An 18,590-nucleotide genomic window follows, 5' to 3' on the forward strand; every position below is an offset into this window, starting at 1 on the left:
CTCCCTGATAGCATCATGCATTCCAATTGGATAGAGTTGTCACTTTTCTATATTCACATCGGTTTTTGGTTTACGCCTAAAGCTATAAATTTTATTTTATATGAAAAGATTCCACAAGAGCCAAATCAAGGGATTAATTTAAAATTAAAGTTTTATTTCAATTATGGTTTATGATTCATTTAAAACTGAATACCACTGTCATTACTACACAATAAATGTATACAATCAGAAGTTCATTTAATGGGATAGAGCAGGACTTAATATTATGTTGATTGTATTATTGATAGGAGATCTATATGCTATTTGACATACAATGTATATTGAGTTCAAATGAAGAGTTCAGGGGAAATTGAAATATTGCTTATAGTATATGTTCCAGGAACTTATTTTGTGTGACATGAGGATTTTGCTCATGGGCTCATATTTCAGCAGGTTCAAATTGAGAAGAGACTTACTCAGGTTTTTAATATTAGGTTAACTGAGTAATGTGTTATGGAGATCCAGTTTTCAGACAATAACTCAAAAATGCTTTCAGCTTTCAGCATTTTTTATGAAACTTTGGTAAATTGTTTATAACTCTTGTTGTAAGCTCCCTTTTGATTTTTTTATAAATTATAGATTTTATGTTTCCAAGTTGTTTATAGTCTGACAACAGATCTAATTAGTTTTGTGCAACAGCACATTGTATTGCGCAACCGACATATAAATTCAATTCAAATAACCAATTTCAAGTTCTCTAACTTCATTTATTCAGAAACCTATAACACCTCAAATATTTAATTACAATCCAAATTCAGACCAGTATCAAGCTTGAATATTGTGTCCATTTTGCCCTTACTGTTCAGGGTTGGACCTTTGCAGACTTATCCAGCTGCGCTCAGTGGAACAGTTTATTAAATAAAGTCTAGCTCTATACCTTCTTGAGTATATTAATGTAAAGATTAGTTCTCAACAGAGAATAGAATAATTGTACATATTTTTTATAAACCCTAATGATCGAACGAAATAAATTATTGACTGGAATTTGGCCAGTTAGATGGATTTAAATGATAAAAATCACATGAGGTCTCAAGAAGAAAAATATTCTTTTAGCTGAGAAAGTATGAACTTTATTCATTGTACAGTAAACAAAGTTGTGTTTCTTCGCACTTTTAATTACATTTCCATTTTGTTAGTATTAGGGTATTCCATTGTCCGTATGTCTGTCCCCCATCCTGAACACTTCAGTCAATAACTCGAAAATGCTTTTACCAATTTTCATAAAATTTTGTTCAATTGTTTATATCTATCAACCTAAGCTTCCCTTTTGTGTTTTTCCCCCATTTATAGGCATTATTTTTTTCTGGTCTGTGCGTCTGTTCAACCGTCCGTTAGTCGTACCATTTGTCTGTCCTGCTTCAGGTTAAAGTTTTTGTTCCAAGGTAGTTTTTGATGAAGTTAAAGTCCAAACAACTTGAAACTTAGTAAACATGTTACTTATGATATGATCTTCCTAATTGTAATGCCAGATTATAGTTTTTAACCCAGTTTCACAGTTCACTGAACTAAGAAAATGATAGTGCAAGTGGAGCATCTGTGTACTATGGACAAATTCTTGTTTTAGCTCACCTGACCTGAAAGGTGTCCGGCGTCCGTAAACTTTTACAAAAATCTTCTCCTCTGAAACTACTGGGCCAAATTTAACCAAACTTGGCCACAATCATCATTGGGGTATCTAGTTTAAAAAATGTATGGCGAGACCTGGCCAACCAACCAAGATGGCCGCCATGGCTAAAAATAGAACATAGGAGTAAAATGTAGATTTTGGCTCATAACTCTGAAACCAAAGCATTTAGAGCAAATCTGACATGGGGTAAAATTGTTTAAGGTGAGGATCTATCTGCTCTAAAATTTTCAGACAAATTGAACAACCTTTTGTTGGGTTGCTGCCCCCAGATTAGTAATTTTAAGGAAATTTTGCAGTTTTTATACGACCGCAAAATTTTTAATTTTTATGCCCCACCTACGATAGTAGAGGGGCATTATGTTTTCTGGTCTGTGCGTCCATTCGTTCGTCCGTTCGTTTGTCCGTCTGTTCGTTCGTCCGTCTGTCCCGCTTCAGGTTAAAGTTTTTGGTCAAGGTAGTTTTTTATGAAGTTGAAGTCCAATCAACTTGAAACTTAGTAGAAATGTTCCCTATGATATGATCTTTCTAATTTTAATGCCTAATTATATTTTTTACCCATTTTTACGGTCCATTGAACATGGAAAATGATAGTGCGAGTGGGGCATCCGTGTACTTTGGACGCATTCTTGTTTGGTCGTATATTGCTATCACGTTGGCGTCGTCGTCGTCGTCGTCCGAATTCTTTTAGTTTTCGCACTCTAACTTTAGTAAAAGTGAATAGAAATCAATGAAATTTTAACACAAGGTTTATGACCACAAAAGGAAGGTTGGGATTGATTTTTGGAGTTTTGGTCCCAACAGTTTAGGAATAAGGGGCCCAAAGGGTCCAAAATTGAACTTTGTGTGATTTCATCAAAAATTGAATAATTGGGGTTCTTTGATATGCCGAATCTAACTATATATGTAGATTCTTAATTTTTGGTCCTGTTTTCAAATTGTTCTACATTAAGGTCCAAAGGGTCCAAAATGAAACTTAGTTTGATTTTAACAAAAATTGAATCCTTGGGGTTCTTTGATATGCTGAATTTAAAAATGTACTTAGATTTTTAATTATTGGCCTAGTTTTCAAGTTGGTCCAAATGGAGGTCCAAAATTGAACTTTGTTTGATTTTATCAAAAATTGCATAAATGGGTTCTTTGATATGCCAAATCTAACTGTGTATGTAGATTCTTAAATTTTGGTCCAGTTTTCAAATTGGTCTACATTAAGGTCCAAAGGGTCCAAAATTAAACGGTTTGATTTTAACAAAAAAAAAATTCTTGGGCTTATTTGATATGCTTTATCTAAACATGTACTTTGATTTTTGATTATGGGCCCAGTTTTCAAGTTGGTCCAAATCAGGATTCCATATCAAGTATTGTGCAATAATTTCTTCAAACATTTTTGACAGGATTAATATTCAACAGCATAGTGAATTGCTCAAAGGCAAAAAAAATGTTAAGTTCATTAGACCACATTCATTCTGTGTTAGAAACCTATGCTGTGTCAACTATTTAATTTTAGATTTAAATAAATTTGAAGAAGAAATCTTTAATTGATTTGTAAAATCTTGACATTTGTTTTGTGTAAAAAACCCATATAATGTCAAAAATTTGATCACAATCCAAATTCAGAGCTGTATCACGCTTAAATGTTTTGTCCATACCTGCCCCAACTATTCAGGGATCGACCTCTGCGGTCGTATAAAGCTGCGCCCTGCGGAGCACCTGGTTGGTTATTATCTTGAATATTATTATAGACAGAGATAAACTGTAAACAGCAATAATGTTCAGCATAGTAAGATCTACAAATAAGTCAACATGACCAAAATGGTCAGTTGACCCCTTTAGGAGTTATTGCCCTTTATGTTCAATTTTTAACAGTTTTCATAAAGTTTTTATAAATTTTTTGAAAATATTTTCCACTATAATTACTTGGCCAAGTTCATTATAGAAAGAGATAATCGTAGAATGTTCAGTAAAGTAAGATCTACAAACACATCACCATCACCAAAACAAAATTTGGCATGAATTTATCTGTGTCCATTGTAATTTGTTTGATATGCACATAGACCAAGGTGAGCGACACAAGACTGTAGTTTATAAATTTTAGAGTTGACATTTTGGAGTTATGGGATTTTATTCATAAAACAGTAGGTGATTTTCTTGTTATTGATGATAACTTCAAAATTCTTTCAGCAATTTGCATGAAACTTTTGAGAATTGTTTATATATATTGTCATACATTCTTTTTTAAATTTTTTTTCTTTCTGATTTTACATTTTCAAGTATTGGGACTATTCATAAAAAAGGTGTAATTTTCCAGTTTTTTATACGACCGCAAATTTTTTTGGGGCTAAAAACAAGCATTTCATAGTTTCCAGACAATAACTTGTGTTAAAGTGTATTGATTACTCGAACATTGTACCACAAAGTTCCAAATCTCAAAAGGCTGGGTTTGAGTTTGTGGGTTATTGTCCCATTCATGCAGGAATTAGGGGCCAAAACAAGCATTTTTGTTTATCATTGTTTATGGATCTGTCTGAAAATGTACTACAAGGTTCCATACTACAATTGAAAGGCTATAATTGAGTATGGGGGTAATTGCTCCAAGGGGGAATTCATAAAGTTTGTGGGGGGTTCCAGTTTTTTTAAGGTGTTCCAATGTTTTTTTTTAATTTCTCAAATTTAGAATTTTTGAAAAGTTGCAAGAAGAAATCTTTAATTTGACAGTATTTGTGTGATAGATTTGTAAGATCTTGACATTTGTTTTGTGTCAGAAACCTATACTATGTCTAAAATTTGATCACATTCCAAATTCAGACAGTATCAAGCTTGAATATTTTGTCCAATTTTCCCCAAACTGTTCAGTAATCAACCTCTACAGTCGTATCATGCTGCACTAAGCGAAGCATTTTATTAGACAATAACTCAAAAACACTTTATTTTTTTTCTGATATTATGTTTTAAGTATTGGGACTATTCATAGAAAAGGTGTTGATTTCAAGTTTTTTTTAGACAATGGGTCAAAAACACTTGGACATTTGTTTATGAAACTTTGGTGACTCATTCAGATTTGTTCAAATAAGCTCCTTTTTAGCTCACCTAAAAGTCGTCTCCTCTGTAACTATTGGGCCAAATTTAACCAAACTTAGATTTTGTAAATTTTTGTAAGCAGCAAGAATGTTCAGTAAAGTATGATCTACATACACATCACCATCACCAAAACACAATTTTGTCATGAATCCATCTGTGTCCTTTGTTTAATACGCACATAGACCAAGGTGAGCGACACCGTCTCTTTAGAGCCTCTAGTTCTTTTTCTTTTTAAATTTTGTTATGACGTTGCAGAGTTTTGGAGCTTTATTTGTTGAAAAATCATTCAAAACTTTAAATTTTCACTCTTTTGACGGTTATAGAATTTTATTACTATAATTATAAATGGGGGGGGGGGGGGGGGTTTCTCATATATATCTCATAACAAAATCAATGAATGTTTATACTGGCAAAATAAAACATAAAGTCTGTGTTGAAAGTAAGGAAAATAATATTTAAACGATTTTGGTCCAGGGAGTCCCATCATTTTCCAACTTGCCTAATTGAGTATAGAATGGTCCCTTATACACATCGGTTTGTGAATAGTGTACTGAATTTATTATCTATTATCTAGATAGTGTCCTATATTTTTCTCTTGTTGAATATCCCTGTTGACCTTCTGAGTGTTTGTATGAGTGATAAAAACCTATATTCATGTCTTTGCTGTATCAGGGATTTACACACATAATACATTTGAAATATTATTTCTAATTTATCAAACAATCATTGGTTTTTCATCTATTTTTTTTTTATCATTCTGCACTGGAATTACTGTTACATTTTAAATTAAGATTTGCACTTTGAGGACAATGATATGATTGGTTTAGAATTTGTTTCATTTTCAGAGACTATTTTGCTCATTTGTCAATTGTATTTGTCATTTGTAGTTTATTGCAATGTTTATTTTTTAAATCATGTTTTCAATTTGATATTAACAGAATAAGTGTAGAGAATGCCTACTTAGATGAAAAAGAAGATGCTTGTTGTGCTTTGGGAGAATTAGCTGGAAATGCAGGGTAAATTCAAATATTTCATATGTATATAGTACATTTTGTAGATATAATTTTACATAATAGTTATCAAAGGTACCAGTACGCCAGACGCGCATTTCGTCTACATAAGACTCACCAGTGACGCTCAAATCAAAATATTTATAAAACCAAACAAGTACAAAGTTGAAGAGCATTGAGGATCAAAAATTCCAAAAAGTTGTGCCAAATACGGCTAAGCATAAGCATTTCTTTTCTGTTGGTCATATGATTCATTGATAACATATAATTTGACATCATTAGGTAAATGAATAGTAGGAGACTACAGTACATAGTTTCATGCCTAGGCACTCAAATGTAATTTTCAAGATACACTATTATGATCATAATATGGGAACTGTTGTTGTTAACTTAAAAATAATCTCTAAAACAACATTGCCAATCTGGACCAAACTTTTGAAAATAATGACAGTTATGCCCACAGCACAGAATCGATGTCTCACACATGACTCAAAAAAGATTAATAGTGGTAAAATACACAATATGCATTATAAATGATTACAAAAAAATGTCAATTTGGGAGTAATTGCATGAAAACCTAGAAACAAAAATAAATAAGATACCAAACGAATGATAAAATAATAGTTAAAAAACTGACATTATTATGATAAAAAGCAAAGCAACAAAGTCGACAAACCCAAAAGAAAATAAATCTGGTTACCATTTACGACGTCGACATTTTCCTCCAGAAAACATGCGCGTAACAAAAACACTGAACACTTAATTGATCACATAACTTTACGTTCAACATATTTCTTTTTTCTTTCGAACAAAAGTGCAGCAAATGCACATTCTGGAAATATAAATAGATATATGCTAAGACCAGTGAAATGGAAATGATTAGCGATTATGACGTGGACGCTTTTCAGAAAATAGCGTTAAAATGTCATTTCTTAAGATTGTAACATACTAGCTGGATATTAAAAAAATTCATGTGTTCAGTCTGGACTATCTAATCATTTATATTTTGCAGATTATTTTAAACCTCTGGTTATGCACATTTGGACTACCAAGTTATTTTGAAAATAAAAAGATTGTAATTACATATTTTTCTTGTCGATTCTTCCATTTCGATTATTAGTCCTTCCAAATTACTATTTCTTACACATAACGAAGACCATTCCAAACTTATCTACCATGATCGTTTTTGATTTTATTTGCGATGAACTTCGTGTGATGTCCGAGTCCGAATCCGAACAATTGTATTGTACAGAAATGCAGGAAAATATGTTGAATTTGTATAAGCTTTAGGTAAAAAACTATAATTTATGCTTATTAAATGTTACAAGTTACACCGTATTTTTTCCGTTTTCTATATGCCTGTTTCATGCTTTATAAATTAAATTTTAATTTACCTTACTGATAATGTGGATTTTAATGGCATGCATTCATCATTTTATTATAAAAAAATTCTTATTCCTATTCTTATTCAAAAATATTTTAAACACGGTTGTATAAAACTATTTAAAAGGCGCATTTTACAGTTGCCGTCAATTTTGTGCAAGCCGTCACAGTATTCTGCAGTAGCAAGAAATCTTCAATTGCACAGTATTGTGCAATAGCAAGAAATCTTCAATTGCACAGTATTGTGCAATAGCAAGAAATCTTCAATTGCACAGTATTGTGCAATTGCAAGAAATATCTAATTGCACAGTATTGTCCCGTTTTCCAATTGGTCTACATTAAGGTCCAAAGGGTAAAAAATAAAACTTTGTTTTATTTCAACAAAAATTGAATATATGGGGTTCTTCAATATGCTGAATCTAACCATGTATTTAGATTTTTAATATTTGGGCCCGGTTATCAAATTTGTCCACATTGAGGTCTACAGGGTCTTATATTGAATATTATTTGATTTCATCAAAAATTGAATTCTTGGGGTTCTATGATATCTGAATCTAACCATGTATTTAGATTTTGGATATTGGACCATAATAGGTAAATGTCCAATTTACAAATTTTAAGTTTTTAAGTTTAAGTTCTTAGACCACATTCATTCTGTGTACTGTAGCTTAACTGCTCAGTTTATATGTGTTTTCAAATGAAAAGAGAATATATTTTTATTGAACATAAACATGAAAGGTCAGAGGGCCAGAATTTACATCTTGGGGGGGAAAAGAAATTAAAAATGGTCAAAAATGTGTACCACTGAAAAACGTTTAAATGTTAAAAGTCTCAGAGAAATTTACAGTTTGTTATAAATTCCCATGGTTATCAACCAGATCTGTTTTTTATTCACCATGGTTCAGTTTGTCTGAAGTTGGCAGTAAACCTTGGTTGTCAAATTGAAAATGGTCAACCACAGTTGATCAGATAGATATAGGAAGATGTGGTGTGAGTGCCAATAAGACAACTCTCCATCCAAATAGCAATTCATAAAAGTAAACCATTATAGGTCAATGTACGGCCTTAAACACGGAGCCTTGGCTCACACAGAACAACAAGCTATAAAGGGCCCCAAAATGACTGGTGTAAAACCATTCAAACAGGAAAACCAACGGTCTAATCTATATAAAAAACGATGAACCAGAAACCCGTATAAATTACATAAACAAACAACAACTACTGTACATTAGATTCCTGACTTACGACAAGTGCAAACATTTGCAGTGGGATTCAGCGTTTTAATGGTACCAAACCCTCTCCCTTTTTCTGAAACAATAGCAAAACACACGATAAAATATCAATTGGAAGGCTTAACTCAATCAAAAAACGCAAATTAACACACTATGAACGAATAAATTTGATCTGCGATATTTGAATGCAAATGCACAGTTAATAAAATATTAGGGACAAATATTCAAGGCCAAAAAGCAAACAAACAAAGCCATGAAAAGACACCACCGCGAAACATTTAATCCTTCAAAAATAATCACTCTTGAAAAAAACGGTTTTGATAATATATACAGGTAAATGAAAAATAACTTTGTCGTTTTATGTTAATACTTAGCATGTAAAGTGAAAGAAGATATGATGTTTGTAATAATTATTTACTCTTATGTTTTAATGTTTGAAATATGTTATAATTGTCATTCAAAAGAGGATAAATTATTACTACACAGCATTTTAAAAAAGCACATGAAATAAACAAATCTTTATAATGTTATATAATGCATTATTTTTATTGCTTTGTGTACTCCAAGATATATTTTACATTCATGTAAGAAAAATACACAAAATTCAGGTTTTTCACAATACTTTATATCCAGGATATTGCTGTGCAAAGCAATAGCAATTTAGGAGTAATAAAAAATACTGTTTAAAAAGGTGGATCTAGAATATTGTGTCTAGGGTAAAGTGACTTGTTTTCATTCAGACTGATACTTTATGACGACCTTGTCATGATTCTAATTCAGCCTTTCAATCTTCAAAAAAAGAAGTGTATACATTCATAAACCAATACTATGTGCTCATACTTAATATGTATTTAAATTGCAACTGGACATTAAAGAGCCATCTTTTGTCAAATTTTAACTTGTTGTTTGGTAAAATAATTGAATTTGATTTACAGGTCTATATTCTTTCCATACCTAGAACAAAGTTTTGGTGTAGTGCTGGAAATGGCCAACTACCCTACACCTGGTGTAAAGAAGGCAGCTTTAGTAGCAGTAGGCAATATGTGTATATGTGTTCACAAAGCAAACTTGCAAAATGCATCTGAGGAAATAAACACAGGTATATAGGAATATGTAAATATGTTTTTTCACTTCTATGAATGTGAGGCAAGGCTCTATTCACATTTCTCTTAAAGCCAGACCTTTTCATTTTGTATAAGAATTGTCAGGGGCCCAATATAGACTTTTATATGCATTGTATATCCTTGAAAAGGGCAGTATTTATGTCAAGAAAATTGATGGACCATTTCTTTTGAAATATAATTGATAGAAGGATTGAAGAAGATGTGTATATCTAGAGGATACAGTATGACTGACAAAAGTCCTCACTTTGATAAACATTATTTTCTCTTTTAATTTTTAAGTTACATCTTTTAGCATCAATCTGATGACAGAATGCTTCGGATTCCTCATCATCCATTATATCCTGTTCTTTTTCTTACTTTATGATTTCTAATTCATTAACTGTACTTAAGACTATTGACATTTTGTTACAGCTGATGTCATTTGATTTACCAATCCTTAGTATTTTTGATGCTCTACCAGCTCTCAATAGAATAGTTCACCTTTTGGGTCTGTTTTTAAAGTTTAACTTTAGTAGTCATTTAATCAACACTACTATCGTCTACTCGAACACTTGCTTGATAGTTGCTCTATTCTCTGAATGTAGTTATTAATGGTCCATATTAATTCCATTACTGTTATTCACAGGATTATCATTTCCCAGTTCAAATATAAAAAAGATGATGTGGTACGATTGCCAATGAGACAACTATCCACAAAAGACCAAAATGACACAGACATTAACAACTATAGGTCACCGTACGGCCTTCAACAATGAGAAAAGCCCATACCGCATAGTCAGCTATAATAGGCCCCGATAAGACAATGTAAAACAATTCAAATGAGAAAACTAACGGCCTTATTTATGTAAAAAAATGAATGAAAAACAAATATGTAACACATAAACAAAGACAACCACTGAATTACAGGCTCCTGACTTGGGACAGGTACATACATAAATAATGTGGTGGGGTTAAACATGTTAGCGGGATCCCAACCCTCCCCTAACCTGGTACAGTGGTATAACAGTACAACATAAGAACGAACTATAAAAATCAGTTGAAAAAGGCTTAACTGACCAGATGGACAAAAATACAAGTGGAAGTGGCCGGGTACTTATACATCCCGACACAAAAAGACACAATGAACAGATCTGACAGTACTCACAGTTATCTGACTGCTAGTTCAAAGCCACTTACAACTAATAAAAAATCATGCATCTCAGACAAAACTATCAATCCAGACACATCCAACATCCAATGGATTTAGTGTAACGACGTCATAAACAGCCAGAGAAAAAACATGACCTTGTGCAATGCCAAGTTACAGGTATCGACAGATTGTAGATCCATGAATATGTATATGTATATAACATACAGTAATATTTAGTTAGCTTTTAATTTACTGATAACAAAATCAATATTTATACCAATAGAAACAATATTCAATGATCTTATTACAGTGTTGAATAGGCAACCTTTTAGAATAAGTTTATTTAAAGGAGCGACAAGTTTACATGGACCATTTCTAAATTTCCAGGCATGGTTAACAACCTTTCCGTAAAAATGAGGATGTGCTATCCCGTTTGAAATAAGTTTTCTACAGGTACAACCAAACTTCAAAACCAAATCTTTATACCTATGGAAAAAATTAGTAAAGGTTTTAAGTAATTTATGGGAACGATATTCCTGGTTTAATAATTTACCAGTAATACATAGGTTGCGTTTGTTAAAATCAAAAACGTCACAACAGACACGGGCATAGCGAACAAGTTGTGAAATATAAACACCGTAAGATGGTGCCAAAGGAACATCACCATCTAAAAATGGAAAATTAACGATAGGGAACGAAACAATGTCTCTTTTGTCGTAAATTTTAGTGTGGAGTTTCCCGTTTAAAACCGAAATATCTAAATCCAGGAAAGGACAGTTATTACCGAATAAATTTGATTTATTTAAAGTAAGTTCCTTGGGGTAAAATTTCAGCAGTATATTGAGAAAATTCTTGATTATTTAACGAAAATATATCATCAAGATAACAGTAAGTGTTGTTGAATTTATCAATTAAATGCAATTTCGACGGGTCTTTACTGAGTTTAGTCATAAACTGTGATTCGTAACAGTACAAAAACAAGTGTGCTATTAAAGGGGCACAATTAGTGCCCATGGGGATACCTACAACCTGTCGATAAACTTTGTTGCCGAAACGTACATAAATATTATCAAGGAGAAAATTAACAGCTTCAATCATCTCATCACAACTCCAGTAAGTATATCTAGCATATTTACCTTTCTCATTTGAGAAGAAGGCTTTAAATGAGTTGCAGCAAATATATCTACATTCAGCTTTACCAAACGACCATTTAATTAAATAGGAAAACTTTGGTTTAATAGATAGTGTTGAAGTGTAGTGTAAAGAGTAGAAAAATCAAAACTATTAACAGAATCAAAAGGACCACCAAAAGCACGTCCTTTATTTAAAACATCCAAAGAATTTTTTACACTCCAAAAATGGTTTATACCACTATGTTCATATATTTTATTACAATAGTTTATGATAAGCTCTTTAATAGTAGTTAATGAACTAGTTAAGAGCACTGAAAGATTAGTTGTAAAACACTTACTAGAGGCCGAGATGAAACGATATTTAAATGTTTTTTTGTGTAGTTTAGGTAGCCAATACATAAAAGGGACATTCAAATGGTCAGAAGAAGCCTTAAGCTTTGATGTGGTTGTGATATGCTTGTTTGCTATATGACTCTCTGTGGAGTGGATGGACTTGAATGTAGATGAATTTAAAATTTCATTCTTAAGAACGTCCGTGTAGTATTTACAGCATACCACCACCACATTGTTGGCTGCTTTGTCGGCCGGTACAAACACAAACCGCTTTGAAAGTATTTGAAGTTTATTTCTTATTCTGGAAATAGGTGTATTATGTACTCTATTATTTACTTCTAAATTATTTTCAAAATGTGATATTCTCTTATCTACCACATTCATACATTTATTTAAATAAGAATCAAGAGATTTTTCCTGTTTACACCATTTTTTTACAAAACGAGGAAAGAGCATCTTTGGTGACTTGACAACACTCTTTCCAATCTATTTTAGATGGAGGACAATATTTTGGTCGTCGTTGTTAACTTTTACAAAAATCTTCTTCTCTGAAACTACTTGGCCAAATTAATCCAAACTTGGCCACAATCATCTTTGGGGTATCTAGTTTAAAAAATAAGTGGCGTGACCCGGCCAACCAACCAAGATGGCCGCCACGGCTAAAAATAGAAACATAAGGGTAAAATGCAGTTTTTGGCTTATAACTCAAAAACCAAAGCATTTAGAGCAAATCTGACTGGGTGAAATTGTTTATCAGGTCAAGATCTACCTGCCCTGAGATTTTCAGATGGACAACCCGTTGTTTGGTTGCTGCCCTTGAATTGGTAATTTTACAGAAGTTTTGCTTTTTTTGGTTATTATCTTGAATATTATTATAGATAGAGATAAACTGTAAACAGTAATAATGTCTAGCAAAGTAAGATTTACAAATAAGTCAACATGACCAAAATGGTCACTTGACCCCTTTAGGAGTTATTGCCCTTTATAGTCAATTTTTAACCATATTTCGTAAATCTTAGTAATCTTTTACAAAAATCTTCTCCTCTGAAACTACTGAGTCAAATTAATCTAAACTTGGCCACAATCATCTTTGTGGTATCTAGTTATGTGTAAAATATATGTCTGGTGACCCGACCATCCAACCAAGATGGCCACCACGGCTAAAAATAGAACATAGGGGTAAAATGCAGTTTTTGGCTTATAACTAAAAAACCAAAGCATTTAGAGCAAATCTGACATGGGGTAAAATTGTTAATCAGGTCAAGATCTATCTGCCCTAAAATTTGCAGATGGATCGGACAACCCGTTGTTAGGTTGCTGCCTCTGAATTGGTAATTTTAAGGAAATTTTGCTGTTTTTTTGTTATTATTTTATATTATTATATATAAACTGTTTACAGCAATAATGCACAGCAAAGTAAGACGTTAAAATAAGTCAACATGACCCAATTGGTCAATTGACCCCCTGAGGAGTTATTGTCCTTTATAGTCAATTTTTAACAATTTTTATAAAATTTGTAAATTTTTACTAACATTTTCCACTGAAACTACTGGGCCAAGTTCATTATAGTTAGAGATAACTGTAAGCAGCAAGAATGTTCAGTAAAGTAAGACGTACAAACACATCACCATCACCAAAACACATTTTGTCATGAATCCATCTGCTTCCTTTGTTTAATATTCACATAGACCAAGGTGAGCGACACAGGCTCTTTAGAGCCTCTAGTTTTGGAAGTTTTCGGTTAGTTCGTATGCGCTTGTTGTTGGTAATAATAGCTCTAAATCTTAGAGAAGTATTGAAAATACAATATATTTTGTATAGATGCACCATTGCTTAATCCATCATAACCATGAAATCCTCCACCAAGGAGTCTATATGCGCGTCTCCTTGCTTTTTATGCGAAGGGGGCATTCAGTTTAACCCTTGTCTATCTGTACGTCCATCCCTCCGTACGTCCCAAAGTTGGTTTTCTTTTTTATACTTGAAGTGCCTCACCCAAATGTTATAAAACTTTTACACAATGAATATCACCACTAAATACAGTTCTAGTTTAAATATTGGGCCACGTTTAAAAATATGCCTGTTTCCCCTCTCCCAACCCTAGATTTCACAGGAGAGTAGGTAAGTAGATCAACAGTTTTTTTTTCTCCAGCAGTTTTTAATGTATATTGTAAATTTCCATGACCACATACATTGTACAAAGCCTTATACAAAATGTTGTGCTCTTCTTTTATTTAAAGTGGAATATTTGGAGTTTGACAATAATATTCAAATAAAGAGGACTTTAACTAGCATATTTTATACATGGTCATAGATATTTACAATAAATCGTCACACAAATTATCACTCATGGTCATTGAACCTTTCAAACCATAATCAGGGCTCCTTTATGAAGCAAACAGGACACACAATTCAATATGTACATTACTGCCCTGAACCACATACTCGGTTTAAAACAGCTTAGAAGACTTGAACAAGCGAGTGAAGTATCTTGCTCAAGTTTTATAACTGGTGACTGGAGTCGAACCCACTACCCTTCAGTCACACAAGTCTGGCATCTTACCATTGGTTCACATGCCTGTGTCAGAGTTAGGAAATAATATGGTATATGGTTTCATCTTTATGGTACTAAGGAAGTACATAAAAAAAAATTTCAAAGAAATTTAGTTTGGATCCCCAAAAAATTAAGTAGGGGTTCCGCCAATTTTTAACCGGATTTTTGTGACAAAAATGTCGGTTATTAATTTGGGGATGTACGGCGGGCGGCCGGGCGGTCGGGCGGGCGGGCGGCAATCAAATGTTGTCCGTGCATTAACTCATGAACCGTTCAACCAAAGCTTTTAAAATTTTAATATGTTATTACTGACAACTATATGAAGGTCAAGTTCAATAATGGCGATTTTGACTTTTACCGTTCAGGAGTTATGGTTCTTGAAAGGCGGCAATCAAATGTTGTCCGTGCATTAACTCATGAACCGTTCAACCAAAGCTTTTAAAATTTTAATATGTTATTACTGACAACTATATGGAGGTCAAGTTAAATAATGGTGATTTTGACTTTTACTGTTCAGGAGTTATGGTTCTTGAAAGATTGAAAAATGGAGTTTTCAGTCGTGCCCGTGCATTTACTCATGAACTGTTCTACCAAAGCTTCCCAAATTTTAATATGTTGTTACTGATGACAGAATGGAGGTCAAGTTCAATAATGACGATTTTGAATTTTACCGTTCAGGAGTTATGGTTCTTGAAAGATTGAAAAATGGAGTTTCCAGTCGTGTCCGTGCATTTATGCATGAACTGTTCTACCAAAGCTTCCGAAATTTTAATATGCTGTTACTGATGACAAAATGGAGGTCAAGTTCAATAATGACGATTTTGACTTTTCCCGTTCAGGAGTTATGGTTCTTGAAAGATTGAAAAATGGTGTTTCCCGTCGTGTCCGTGCATTTTCTCATGAACCATTCAACCAAAGCTTTTGAAATTTTAATATGTAAAATTGTTACTGATGACAAAATAGAGGTCAAGTTCCATAATGACGATTTTGACTTTTACTGTTCAGGAGTTATGGTTCTTGAAAGATTGTAAAATGGCGTTTCCATTCACGTTGTTGCATTTACTCATGAACCATTCAATCTAAGCTTTTCAAATATTATTATTTCAAAATGTTGATACTGATGACAAAATGGAGGTCAAATTTGATATTGATGATTTTCACTTTCACCATTCATCAGTAATGGTTCTTGTGATATTGCCAGGACACAAATAAATGTAAATAAATCCGGTTTGCTGTCGTTGTGACAGCCTCTTGTTTTATGATTTTTCCACAATATTTCTTCCGATAGTATCATCAGATTACATAGCAGAAAAGTTGACAAAGAAAAACTTCATTTTGGGGACACTTGTTGAACTCAAAGTTTTGTTTAATGCGAATAATCTTTTTAACTTAAGACAGGTTGGAAAGGAAAGATGGATATTCTTTGTGTTGAAAATAATTTATGGTTTCATTTCAGTGTTAACAAATATGTTGCAGTCAGTTGTTAAAAGAATCTTAGAAATAGTCCAGGAAGATACAGATAGAACAGTTGTTATGACTGCAATTGATACTTTATATGAAATGTTAGAAAAAATAGGAAGACCTGTTTTAGATGTTCAAGGTGCAACTGGTGCCATACTTGCAAGGATGAAAGAAGCATTTACAAACAAGGTTAGAAGGTTTTTCTGTTAGGTCAAAAACACTTACTATATAATCAAGTGCGGTATAAGTTACATATGTGCGATTTTATTGCTTATTGTAGCCCTCCTTGAAGATATAATGATGTGATACTTGATACAAGATTGAATATAGTAATTAGCATATTACATTAGAGTTTTGATGTGTTTTGTCTATTTTGTGTCATCTTTATTACCTATATTTTGTAGGGGTACTTCATATATATATGAGCTGCGACAGAATTCCATGTCTGTTTCTTACAACACTACTTTTTTTTCAAAAAAATATTGTGGGGACATTTCTGATCGAATTTTAATGTACTTGGTACCAATAGAAGCAGAATTGTCACAGTTATATTTGTTTATTTGGTTAGATTTTTGTTGTAGAACATTTTCAATTTAAAGTGGAATTATCAGTATTGTTTTTGTTTCGAATTTTTTTTATGTATTTCAACGAAATTTAATTGTAAAAAAACTTATACATAAGCATTAGGAACCAAAATAATATACGACAAAACTATGACAAATTTAACTAGTATACCTTAGACGATTCTGCTTCTTTTAACTCACTATTTGTGAAAATCCAACATCAAATGCCTTCTATACTTTTTTGAAAAAGTGAGGTTTTATATGAAATTTGTAAAAAAAAAACACTTTTGATCATGCACTGTTTATATAATGTTAAACTCTCGGGGAAAACCACACAGTTTCAATCTGATTAAATCGGGCATATGGCTAACGCGTTACATACATATAGGACAAAACAAGTATATTATTTATAATAAGTTAAATAAAATTGCCGATATTCGTTCACGGAAACTGCCTTATCGGGTCCGACATGAACATTTTCAAATTATCTGGGAACCCCCTCACCTGCCCGTGTTTGTTTGTCTGTTCAATGACATATCTATTTAGAAATTGAAAGAAAAAGGGGAAACATTTACAAAATACATGTGTACATGCATTTGTAAAAACTAAAAACAATCAAGATATACCTGTTTTAACCTACTTTTTTGACACTTTTTTAGCTCATCTGGCCCAAAGGGCCAAGTGAGCTTTTCTCATCAATTGTCGTCAGTCGTCGTCGTTGTTAACTTTTTACATTTTAAACTTCTTCTAGAGAACCACTGAATGGAATGAAACCAAACGTAGCATGAATGTTCCTTATGAGGTGCTGACCAAGTGTTATTACCTTGTAGTCGATCCATCATACAAGATGGCCGCCAGCGGGGGACTTAGTTTAACATAGGACCCTATGGGAAATGCATACAAATGACTTCTTCTAGAGAACGACTGAATTGAATGAAATCAAACATAGCATGAATGTTCCTTTCCTTATGAGGTTACTTTGTAGCCAAATTTTATCTTTTTTTATATGATTTCAAAAACCCACGTAGAGTCAGGTGAGCGATACAGGCTCTTGAGAGCCTCTAGTTCATATCCCGACAACTGTAAAATTAGTATTCGGCCTTTAAAATTCCCGACGATGCATCAGTGGGTCTTGGCTTTTCGTGTCCTTCCATCTGTGGGATTAAGCAAGGCAACAATTTTTAAAGATGTAAACTGTGATGTTTGGGTAATAAAAATAAACCCAAAATTTCTTCTAATAAAAACGCTTATTTTGAAATTTGAACTACTAAAATTTAAACATAAATTATTTTAAATTTTGATCTACATGTCATAAATCACTGGTGAACTATTATGACGCAAAGCGCGATAACAAGTTGTCTTGAAACAATCTCTTGGTTCAATTAGTCTTGAATTGAATTCCATTCCTTTTTAATGCTGTATAAAATTCCTGAAATGAACTGGTTTAATAACATAAGACGCGAAGACTAGAAAATGAAACAGTTGCGAATTTTCAACAATATATAGGGTCAATACCAGAGGTTTTGGCGTCAAGCAGTAATGAACTGAATGTGTCTGATAATGGCGATTCCGATATTGAAAATGACGAATCTGATATTGAAAATACATGTGACACAAGAAAAGTTAGGGCCCCCAAATTTTATTCCACTTCCGTCACTCAAGATCAATCAGAAAATACATGTACTCTTAATCATATTTGAAGAATTAGAGGATCCTTCCCTACTTTGAATAAATTCTCTTTTTGCTAACGACTGTTATTGCACAAAAAATGTTTTACAAAGCTTTCATCATTTTAATAGGGAACAGGCCTATGATGTATAGTTAAAGTTATCTGTCCGTGAATTTACAAAAAGCAGAGCGTGACATATATTTGCTTTCATAATTATCAAAATTAGAAATAACAGACTCGGGTTTCAGAGGCGGAAAG

The 18,590-nt window shown here is 32.8% G+C and overlaps 1 protein-coding gene across 3 annotated transcripts in view; it reads left to right on the forward strand.

Annotated features, from left to right (window-relative positions):
- LOC139525464 (importin-4-like) overlaps nucleotides 1-18,590 on the forward strand; it is a 371,591-nt gene that overhangs the window by 276,805 nt on the left and 76,196 nt on the right. For all 3 annotated transcript variants that reach the window (XM_071320816.1, XM_071320818.1, XM_071320817.1), the window contains 3 exons: nucleotides 5,680-5,757; nucleotides 9,302-9,465; nucleotides 16,096-16,289. In XM_071320816.1, the coding sequence (XP_071176917.1) occupies nucleotides 5,680-5,757; nucleotides 9,302-9,465; nucleotides 16,096-16,289 (436 nt within the window). The remainder of the gene's footprint in view (nucleotides 1-5,679; nucleotides 5,758-9,301; nucleotides 9,466-16,095; nucleotides 16,290-18,590) is intronic.

The sequence above is a fragment of the Mytilus edulis genome, chromosome 5, assembly GCF_963676685.1.
Source record: "Mytilus edulis chromosome 5, xbMytEdul2.2, whole genome shotgun sequence".
In the NCBI taxonomy this organism is placed as follows: Eukaryota; Metazoa; Mollusca; class Bivalvia; order Mytilida; family Mytilidae; genus Mytilus; species Mytilus edulis.